At 44.2% G+C, this 11,787-nt stretch overlaps 1 protein-coding gene across 2 annotated transcripts in view; it reads left to right on the top strand.

Moving 5' to 3' along the window:
- Nucleotides 1-5,984: 5,984 nt before the first annotated feature.
- The window catches only part of jak1 (Janus kinase 1), a 131,653-nt gene continuing 125,850 nt past the window's right edge, over nt 5,985-11,787 (top strand). For both annotated transcript variants that reach the window (XM_060830382.1, XM_060830383.1), the window contains exon 1: nt 5,985-6,218. In XM_060830382.1, the coding sequence (XP_060686365.1) occupies nt 6,164-6,218 (55 nt within the window). In that variant the 5' untranslated portion in view covers nt 5,985-6,163. The remainder of the gene's footprint in view (nt 6,219-11,787) is intronic.

Genomic DNA, 11,787 nt, shown 5'->3' with positions numbered 1-11,787 from the left:
TAATTAATGTACTGAGAATGTATAAAATAAAACCACCTTTTAAAAAAAACTTATACCTTTCAAGTCTTTGTGTTTTTTCTTATGTTTAATTGCTTGCTTCTTTTGGGAGAAGAATTATTGTTTTCAAATCCTTTGAGTGCTTTTTACTAAAGCATTCCTTTCTGAAGTCGTGTGCCTTGCATTGAAGTTTCTCTTATTTTTTTGTTTGGCTTTTTACCATCAATGATTTTAATTAGTTATGAAAAACTGATTGCCCCCCCACTCCCCTTTGCAATTTCCAAATTTTGCTGTGTCCATGAGTGGCAGTGATTCCATCAAGTGCCATTGATAATGGATCTGTCACTGTTAAAAGGATTAACCTATTGCATTAAATGCATAGGTCAAATAAAACTGATGTTAATACCATTTACCTACTGTCTTTACTTTTTTGTACAACAGTGTGCAAACTTGAACCACTATCTCTTACAAAGTGGTGATCTATTGTAGCTTGTAGGATTGGGAAAGTTAGAACATATAACATTACAGTGCAGTATAGGCCCTTTGGCCCTTAATGTTGCACCGACCTGTGGAACCAATCTGAAGCCCATCTAACCTACACTATTCCATTCTCATCCACATGCCTATCCAATGACCATTTAAATGCCCTTAAAGTTGGCGAGTCTACTACTGCTGCAGGCAGTGCATTTCATGCCCCTATGACTGAGGAAAGAAACTACCTCTGACATCTGTCCTATATCTATCACCCAGGAGAAAGTGAGGTCTGCAGATGCTGGAGTATCAGAGCTGAAAATGTGTTGCTGACCTGCTGCGCTTTTCCAGCAACACATTTTCAGCTCTATGTCTATCACCCCTCAATTTAAAACTATGTCCCCTGGTGCTAGCCATCGCCGTCCGAGGAAAAAGGCTCTGTGTCCAACCTATCTAACCCTCTGATTATCTTGTATGTTTCAATTAAGTTACCTCACAACTTTCTCTCTAACAAAAACAGCCTCAAGTCCTTCAGCCTTTCTTAAGATCTTCCCTCTATACCAGGCAACATCCTAGTAAATTGCCTCTGGACCCTTTCCAAAGCTTCCACAGCCTTCCTATAATGTGGTGACCAGAACTGTACACAATACTTCAAATGTGTTCACACTAGGGTTTTGTACAGCTGCTGCATGATCTCATGGTTCCAAAACTCAATCCCTCTACCAATAAAAACTAACACACCGTATGCCTTCTTAACAACCCTATCAATCTGGGTGGCAGCCTTCAAGGATCTATGTATCTGGACACCAAGATCTCTCTTCCCATCTACACTTTTAAGAATCTTGCCATTAGCCCAGTACTCTGCATTCCTGTTACTCCTTCCAAAGTGAATCACCTCACACTTTTCCACTTTAAACTCCATTGGCCACCTCTCAGCAGAGCTTTGCAGCTTATCTATGTCTCTCTGTAACCTACAGCATCCTATCCACAACTCTACCAACCTTAGTGTCATCCACAAATTTTACTAACCCATCCTTATATGCCCTCATTCAGGTCATTTATATAAAATGACAAACAACTGTGGACCCAAAACAGATTCTTGTGGTACCCCACTAGCAACTGAACTCCAGGATGAATATTTCCCATCAAACACCATCTCTGTCTTCTTTCAGCTAGCCAATTTCTAATCCAAACCACTAAATCACTCAATCCCATGCCTCTGTATTTTGTGCAATAGCTTATTGTGGGGGACCTTATCAAACCCCTTACTGAAATCCATATACACCACATCAACAGCTTTTCCCTCATCTGTCTGTCTGGTCACCTTCCCAAAGAACTCAAGAGGATTTGTGAGGCACAACCTACCCTTCACAAAACCGTGCTGACTATTGCTAATCAAATTATTTCTTTCTACATGATTATAAATCCTATCTCATAAACCTTTCCAACACTTTACCCATAACTGAAGTAAGGCTCACTGGCCCATAATTACAAAGGTGTCTCTACTGCCCTTTTTGAACATGGGGACATTTGCTATCTTCAAGTCTTCTGACACTATTTCTGTAGACAATTAAGACAAACATCAAAGCCAAAGGCTCAACAATCTCCTCCCTGGCTTCCCAGAGAATCCTAGGATAAATCCCATCTGGCCCAGGGGACTTATCTATTTTTTACACTTGCCAGAATTGCCAACACCTCTTCCTTGTGAATCTCAATCCCATGTAGTCGAGTAGCCTCTACCTCAGTATTTTCTTTGACCACATTGCCTTTTTCTAGTGTGAATGCTGATAAAAAGTATTCATTTCGTGCTTCCCATCTCCTCTGACTCCACGCACAACTTCACACTACTGTGCTTGATTGGCCCTAATCTTACTCTAGTCATTCTTTTATTCCCGATTATAGCTATGGAAAGCCTTAGGGTTTTCCTTCATCCTATCCACCAGTGACCTCTCATGTCCCCTCCTGGCTGTTCTTAGATCTCTAGGTCTCTCCTGGCTAATTTGGAACTCTCAAGTGCCCTAACTGAGCATCTCATCTTAACATAAGCCACTACCTTCCTCTTGAGAAGAGATTCAACTTCCTTAGTAAACCACAGCTCCTGCACTGACACCTTCTTCCCTGCCTGACCGGTATAGACTTATCATGGCCCTGCAGTAACTGGTCCTTGAATAAGCTCCACATTTCTATTGTGCCCATCATATGCATCCTAAATCTTGCCTAATTGCATTCTAATTGCCTTTCCCCCAGCTATAACTCTTGCCTTATAGTATTTACCTAGCCCTTTCCATCCCTAAAGTCAACATAACCAAATTGTGGTCACTATTACCAAATTGCTCACCTACCTCCAAATCTAACACCTGGCTGGGTTTATTACCCAGTACCAAATCTAATGTGGCCTCGCTCCTTGTTGTCCTGTCTACATACTGTCAGGAAACCCTCCTGCACACATTGGATAAAAACTGACCCATTTAAAGTACTCTAATATTCCTAGTCAATATTTGGAAAGTTAAAGTCCCCCATAACTACCCTGTCACTCTCAGTCCTATCAGGATCATCTTTGCTATCCTATCCTTTACATCTCTGGAACTATTTGAAGGCCTTTTGAAAACTCCCAACAGGGTAACCTCTCCTTTCCTGTTTCTAACCTCAGCTCATACTACCTCAGTAGAGAAATCCTCAAACATCCTTTCTGTAACTGTAGTACTGTCCTTGATTAACAGTTCCACACCACCCCTCTTTTACCATCTTCTCTGTTCTTACTGAAACATCTAAATCCAGAACCACATGGTATCAATGTGGACTTCACTCGTTTTCTAATTTTTTCCTTCCCCCACCTTATCGCTTCCAACTGGGCACCATTCTCATAACCTGTTCATTTTCCTTCTTACCCATCCAGTCCACCATGCTCTCTGACCTATTAGTAAGTAAAAAATGAGGTCTGCAGATGCTGGAGATCACAGCTGCAAATGTGTTGCTGGTCAAAGCACAGCAGGTTAGGCAGCATCTCAGGAATAGAGAATTCGACGTTTCGAGCATAAGCCCTTCATCAGGAATAAGAGAGAGAGAGCCAAGCAGGCTGAGATAAAAGGTAGGGAGGAGGGACTAGGGGGAGGGGCGATGGAGGTGGGATAGGTGGAAGGAGGTCAAGGTGAGGGTGATAGGCCGGAGTGGGGTGGGGGCGGAGAGGTCAGGAAGAGGATTGCAGGTTAGGAGGGCGGTGCTGAGTTGAGGGAACCGACTGAGACAAGGAGGGGGGAGGGGAAATGAGGAAGCTGGAGAAATCTGAATTCATACCTTGTGGTTGGAGGGTTCCCAGGCGGAAGATGAGGCGCTCCTCCTCCAGCCGTCGTGTAGTTGTGTTCTGCCGGTGGAGGAGTCCAAGGACCTGCATGTCCTCGGTGGAGTGGGAGGGGGAGTTAAAGTGTTGAGCCACGGGGTGATTGGGTTGGTTGGTTCGGGCGGCCCAGAGGTGTTCTCTGAAGCGTTCCGCAAGTAAGCGGCCTGTCTCACCAATATAGAGGAGGCCACATCGGGTGCAGCGGATGCAATAGATGATGTGTGTGGAGGTACAGGTGAACTTGTGGCGGATATGGAAGGATCCCTTGGGGCCTTGGAGGGAAGTGAGTGTGGAGGTGTGGGCGCAAGTTTTACATTTCCTGCGGTTGCAGGGGAAGGTGCCGGGGGTGGAGGTTGGGTTGGTGGGGGGTGTGGATCTGACAAGGGAGTCACGAAGGGAGTGGTCCTTGCGGAACGCTGATAGGGGAGGGGAGGGAAATATATCCTTGGTGGTGGGGTCCGTTTGGAGGTGGCGGAAATGGCGGCGGATAATACGTTGTATGCGCAGGTTGGTGGGGTGGTAGGTGAGAACCAGTGGGGTTCTGTCTTGGTGGCGGTTGGAGGAGCGGGGCTCAAGGGCGGAGGAGCGGGAAGTGGAGGAGATGCGGTGGAGGGCATCGTCGATCACGTCTGGGGGGAATCTGCGGTCCTTGAAGGAGGAGGCCATCTGGGCTGTGCGGTGTTGGAATTGGTCCTCCTGGGAGCAGATGCAGCGGAGACGAAGGAATTGGGAATATGGGATGGCGTTTTTACAGGGTTCAGGGTGGGAGGAGGTGTAGTCCAGGTAGCTGTGGGAGTCGGTCGGTTTATAGTAGATGTCTGTATTGAGTCGGTCGCCCGAGATAGAAATGGAAAGGTCTAGGAAGGGGAGGGAGGAGTCTGAGACAGTCCAGGTGAATTTCAGGTCGGGATGGAAGGTGTTAGTAAAGTTGATGAACTGTTCAACCTCCTCGTGGGAGCACGAGGCAGCGCCGATACAGTCATCGTAATAATTTAGGATATAAATACGTAAAATTCTAACATCAAGCTGTAAAAACAATGAGACAGAAATAGAACTTAAGCAATTTAAATAAAGTTTGTTAAATACGTTTAAACTCTATAATACACCAAAACGTACACCAAGTAACTTCCTACAATCGTTGCCAATTTCTCATGCCGTGTCTCTCATGTGTTGAACTAAACGCCAAACCAAAACGCTGGTATTATAGTTAGAAATCAGTTATACCGTTTTCTGTCGCTGTGGGAAACCGTCCAGAATGGGAATTATTTGCAGAGAAGCTGGAGTTTGTAATGTTTGCTGGTCAAAAGCCGCCAGTTTCATCGAAGTCTGGAATACTTTGATGTAATTCACTTCGTTAGTCTCTGCAATATTTCGTCATGTATTAACTAGACATTTATTTTTTAATGGCTTAGGGAATGTAAAGAGAGATTGAATGTTCATGATACCCCAGAGTTTTGATAGGATTGAACTAAACTTTGGGAAAGGTAATGGCAATTTTCCGCTCGGATTGATTCGATTCCGAACTACGCCTGTCTACTGCAGCTCCCCCTGTCCCCACTCCCATTCCTCAGGAAGAGTTGAATCCGAAACATCGACTTCTCCATCTCCTAATGCTGCCTTGCTTGCTGCGCTCTTATCGCCTCTACAACGGGCAACGTACAAGTTACTGCTGTTTGGACTGAAATCTGGCTTGTTATCTCAAGCACCGAACATGACCATCACTTAAAATAAAACACACCAGACGGTACGACAAGCAACGTGAATCAGACTGTGCATACAAAACAGAGATCTTACTAACGTGATGCGCAAATCCCAAAGTGGGTCTTTATTGGTTCCTCGGATCAGTCCTGTTTCAATTTCTTTTTAGCCACGAAGTTGCAAATCAAACAGAAATACATGCACCAACAAAACAGACTGCAATTCTCAAGGCTGGTGCTGGGTCAAGATTAGAGTTGCGCTGGAAAAGCACAGCAGGTCGGGCAGCATCCGGGGAACAGGAAATTCCTGATGGGAAAGCCCTTCCATCAGGAATGACTGACTGTCCCCACCACCATTCCTGAAAGAAGGGCTGTACCCGAAGGCTGAGAGGTGGGTTCAGCCGCTCCTGGCCGGCGTACTTCCGGATGACGTGCGCAGTGTCGGGACCAGACCACGCCCCGCCTAGTCCCAGACCACGCCCCCGGCCCCGCCCCCAGCTCCGGAGCCCAGCAGACGGCGCTTGGTGGGACCGATCGCCCAGGAAGAGCACACATCGCCCTGAATCAGCGAGAGAGTCCGGCTCCAAGTTAAGCCTGTCCTCTGCTCACGGCCTTGCGGGCCTTTCTCTGCCTGAGAGAAGGATCTGAAGCGTTTTGTTTTATGTTTTCCGTGGAGTATTACGGGGTTAGACGAGCAGCCACTCGACAAGGAAGTGGTGAGTAATGTTCGCGAGCGTGTTTGTTACTGACGGCGAAAGTTGTTACAGTCCGCGCCTGCTACATTTGTATCGAGAAATCACATTCCTGTGTGCGGGACAATCTCTTCAGGATTATATATAATTCTTGCAGTGTAATTGATTACTTACATTTGCACGTTAATAAAGCAAGTACAGTGAAAAGTCCCCAGTACAGTAGTGTTTGCCTGGCCATTTCTCTTTGAGGAATTACTGGAATTCCCCCTGTTCCTTTTAAGCAGAAGCTTCACTTCGCTCGAAGCCGATGATGTGCGGAGAGTTTGGAAACCGTGTAGGAACTCGGCTCTTGTGTGTCGGGTTGCCCAAACCATGATCCCAAGGTGTCTCGATTCGAGAGTGTGGAAAAAAAAAGTGTTGTTTGCCATATTTCACAGAACAGAAGGAAGAGGGCATTTTATACTCTCGAGTTTAAAAGTTGATGCTAGGGTAATTCGACAGATTGCGGAAGAGTTTAATAGGACAGTGGGGAGTGGGTGGTTTATTGTTGATTCCGACGAATAACCAAGTGTGCAGATGCCTTTTAAAAGTGAAAAATTGAGGAAATACAGACGAATAAAAAGTTGACCCATTTTACCTGCACAAACTGGGACCTGCGTTTCTAATGACTCAATGACTCAAAGGAAGGGACTTCATGCAGGCGTATTCGAACCAAATTTGACATCATAACACGTAACAGGAAAATACCAGCACTGAGCTAGGAGTAGGCCATTTGCCCCTCGAGTCTGCTCTCCCATAATAAGGTCATAGCCTACCAATAGCTTTTCACCCTCTTGCTTCCCAAGGATTTATCTAATCTACCTTTTTTTTAAAAAAAGCCATTCATCGAACATGGGAGCTACTGGCGAGGCCAGTCTTTATTGCCCATCCCTATTTGCCCAGAAGTCAGCCACACTGCTGAGTTTGGAGTCAGATGTAGGCCAGACCAAGTATGGATGGCAGATCTTAAATATGTTCAGATATTGCTTCCACCATCTTTTTAAGAAAGAGAGTTTCCAAGATTCACAACCCTCGGAGAAAAACAACCTCCTCTATCATAAATGGGTGGCCCCTTGATTTTAAATAATCAGCCTTAATTCTAGAATCTCCTGCAAGAGTAGACACCTTTTCCAGGTTCACACATTCAAAATCTCTCAGGATCTTGTATGTTTCAATTAAGTCATCTCTTACTCTGCTAAACTCCAGCACATTCAAGGCACATTCCCTTTTTTCATGGCATTGTTTTCTGTACATGGATGTTGACACACAGATCAGTGTGTCCAGCTCCTCAGCGCTTGCATGTATGTGCACATTAAAGGGAACAAGCTTGGCCTGTTCAACATTTTCCTCATAGGACAACCTGCCCACTCCATGTATTAATATAGTGAACCTCTGAACTGCTTAAAGCACATTCATACCCTTCCTAAAATGTGGAGACAATACTGTGCACAGTATTTTGCACTGTTGTTATTACTAATACCATGTATAAGATTAGATTTCCTACAATGTGGAAACAGGCCCTTCGACTCAAAATTCCACACCCACCCTCTGAAGAGTAACTCACCTAGACCCATTTCGCTCTGACTAATGCACCTTGCACTATGGGCAATTTAGCATGGCTAGTTCACCTTATCTACACATCTTTGGACTGTGGAAGGAAACCGGAGCACCCAGAGGAAACCCACACACATAAGGAGAATGTGTAAACTCCACACAGATAGTCACCCAAGGCTGGAATTGAACCTGGGTTCCTGGCACTGTGAGGCAGCAGTCTGAACCACTGAGCCACCGTGCTGCCCGTGAAGCATAACCTCCCTATTTCAGTATCAATTCTCTCTCAGTAAACAATAACATTGCATTAGCTTTCCTAATTGCTTGGTGCCATTTCTGTCACCTACAGTCAGACCTCACCACCAAAGAGATATTTCCCTCTCCACTCTGTTCTATAGAAACCATTCCTTCTGCGACTCCTTGGTTAGGTCTACGCCCCCACCAGCCCACCCTCCACTCCTGGCACCTTCCCCTGCCACCACAAGAGGTGTAAAACTTGTGCCCACACTTCCCCCCCCTCACCTCCATCCAAGGCCCCAAAGGATCCTTCCACATCTGGCAGAGATTTTCCTGCACATCCAAACACCTCATCTGCTGTGTCCGTTGTTCTCGATGTGGTGTCCTCTATGCTGGGGACACAGGATGCCAACTTGCAGAACAGTTCAGAGAACATCTCCAGGGTGCACGCACTAAACAACCCCATCGCTCTATGGCCGACCACTTCAACTCCCCTTCCCACTCCGCCAAACACATAGTAGTCTTCACTGCCAAATCCTGGGCAGCACCGACTGACTGGAGGAAGAACGTCTTGGAATCGTTCAACCACAAAGAATCAATATCGATTTCACCAGTTTCCTCATCTCACCCCCCCACCGCGCCTTATCCCAGATCCAACGTCCTCACGACCTCTCCATCTTCCTTCCCACCTATCCGCTCTGACCTCTCGCCATCAGCCCCCCCCCCCCCCATTCATCTATATATCGCATACCAAGCTACCTTCCCTCAAGCCCCACCCCATCATTTATCTCTGCGCCCCCTTGGCCCTTCCCTCGATATTCCCGATGAAGGGCTTATGTTCAAAACCTCAACTCTTCTGCTCCTTGGATGCTGCCCGATCGACTGTGCTTTTCAGTGCCACACTTTTTGACTCTGATCTCCAACACCTGCAGTCCTCACTTTTTCCTGCTTGGTGTATCTGCATGCTAGCCTTTGAGAGTCTCGCACCAGGACATAGAACGCTCTGCAGCTCAGAACTCTTCAATCTTTCATCATTTAGATAATATGCTTTTTTTGTTCTTCCTGCCAAAATAGACAGTTTCATGTGTTCCTGCATTCTACTCCACTTAGCACATTTTTGCCCACTTTGCAGGCAAATTGGTATCCCTTTATAATCTCCTCATGCCTTCTTTTACGACTTACTTTTCTAAGTATCTTTGTATCATCAGCAAATTTAGCAACAATACCCTCTGATCCTGTGTGATTTCTATTGATTAAGGTCCTAACAAGGATCTCTGTGGCACTTTCTGGTTGACACTGTTTAATATCCAAAGGACATAAATAGTTTTTTTTTGTTTTCCATTACCTAAACAAGCTTATCGATGTGAATATGTTATATCCTAGAGCGTGACTGAGGGAAAGTTAGGGCCAACATAATAAAATAACATGAATGATTGAAAAAAGAGTAACATTAACGTAAGGGATGTAGTTTTAAGGTATGGCAGCTCAGTGTTGCGCAGTGAAATGTGTGCCCTGTAATATGTGAGAAGTCACAAACTCTACTAGTATTCTGCACAACAATATGTGCAGGAAATGCTCCCAGCCGCAGATGTTTGAGCTCTGGGTCAGCAATTGAGTGGTAGCTGGAATCACTGGCAAATTGACAAGGCTGTGAGTTATGTGCATAGCATGTAACATAATGGCTGGGAGCCAGAAAGGGAATGGGCAACCACCAGGCAGTTAGAGAACAGGCAGGGAGTGCAGGAGCCCCCTTGGGTCCTGCACGCAAATTGATTTTCTGTTTTGGATTAGGGTACTGATTTCTTAGAGTGTAGTTAGAGCCACATTTTGTGGCTGTGCAGTGGGGAGGAGTTAGAAAGACGGATGATTAGGTACAGAGCAGTCATTTTGTTAGAGGAATAGACAACACCTTCCGACCCTGTAGACATGGCTCGATGTTGGCATGTTGTCTCCCTCATGCAAGATCAAAGATGTCACAGCATAGCAACAGCAGGACATTCTTCTGCCAGAGATAGTGATCTGCAGTGGTACCCATGACCTTGGGTAGAAGGTTAAATGAAAGGTAAAATTGTTTATCATTTGGTACAGAAAAGTAAGATAGACGCAAGTTAGCAACCATTGCAAGTAATTATAATATTTTGGTTATGTATTCAGGTCTCATTTTCCAGAAATGGTAAGGAATTTTCATCAAGTTTCTGTGAAATTAAAAGTTTGGATTAAAATTAGTGGCGATTTCATTTATTTATGGAACCTTTTTGATTTTGTATTGGTGCTCTCCTCTTGGTTTGGAGAGATTATAATAATATTAAAATAGCAGTGTGCATCTGCATTATTTATTTTTTGCGAAAAGTTACTTCAATAGATTTAATGTGGCAGTACATAAGTGTTGCTTATACTACACCAGAGGATATACTGTTTGGATTTCAAAACTTCTACAGCATAACAGTCAACCCTGGAACCTTTCAGAACAGGCAGTGAGCTTTTATATTCATGTGCATTATTGAGTTGAACTTTTAAATGGCAGAGGAGCATTCTTGACCTTAGAGTATTAGATAAGCACTTGATAAACTATCCAGATCTTGTGAGGATCTGAAGACATCCTGTGCGTTTTGTGAATCCAATTTAACATTGATGAGGAATTACACACTTGCATAATTGCAGTCCAAAGAGAGTTTGAACTGATTTAGTTAAAAGCATTCAGTAAATCCTCGAGGTCAGTTTAAGTGCAGCCTAGAACCGGCTACAGTATCAATATGTTAATTGGTCATATTTGGGTGCCTTTGTTTTCACTGAGTGTTTACTGGTGCATGAGTTCATTGCAAATTGGATCCAGGAGATACTGCGTCAGAAGTCGCAGCTCCAGGCAGCACAGGTAGACTCAAGGCAGTTATTACTTGGAGATGTCCCAGAGAATGGTGGTTCTGTGCTCTGGAGAAAGGTTAGAGATAAAAAGAAATCATGGAAACTACTAAGGATTCTTTTCAGCTGTGAATGGGGTTAAGGAAGCCCATAAGCAGTTCCTATTTAATATAGCTAAAAAAAACTTGAAGCTTAATGAAATTCAGTGGCAGCTTGTTGAAGCTAGTTGCTTGATAAAAGGTGAAATTGTAGCATTAACTGGACACTCGGAATCAGTCTCAAAAATCTTGAAGGAGTCTTGGTCTCAAAAGAAGAGATTCAGTGAGCAAAGCTTGAATAGGTGTTGAAGTGGACAGAATCAGAGGGGCTTTAAGGACATTTGAGGTCTCCCCTTTGAAGGATTGGAGTTCCTTTACAAAGGAGAGAGTTTTAATTGATATTTGGGTGACTGACAGTGATGGGATCTCTCTTGACTGCATTGGCCATTTAAGTTGTAGGTTGTGGGATGCTCAACTACCTTTTGTCTAAATGTTTTATTTTTGAGATTTTCCAATGTTACAAGGGGTCACGTGGTGAAAACAAAGCTGGTTTGCAGCCCAATGCCCTTCCTGACATTAGGCTTTTAACTCATTCACCTCATTTTAATCCTGAATGTTAGTGTAACAGTTGTATGTGTTGTGTATATAGTTTAGAATTATTATCTTATTCTGCATACTAATGTGATTCCAGATAATAATTGCTAGGCAGATTAGGTTCGAGTGTGAAATCTAGCATGATAGATCATGTCATTTATTTTGTGTTTGCCTTTCACTGAGCATTGGTGCATAAGACAAAGTTTTTTTTAAACAAGTAATAAGACATTTATTGCATAAAAGGGAAAATATAAAATATAACAAACCAAACTAAC

Source organism: Hemiscyllium ocellatum, chromosome 9, assembly GCF_020745735.1.
Source record: "Hemiscyllium ocellatum isolate sHemOce1 chromosome 9, sHemOce1.pat.X.cur, whole genome shotgun sequence".
NCBI classification, from domain to species: Eukaryota; Metazoa; Chordata; class Chondrichthyes; order Orectolobiformes; family Hemiscylliidae; genus Hemiscyllium; species Hemiscyllium ocellatum.
This window is presented reverse-complemented; position numbering and strand designations above follow the sequence as displayed.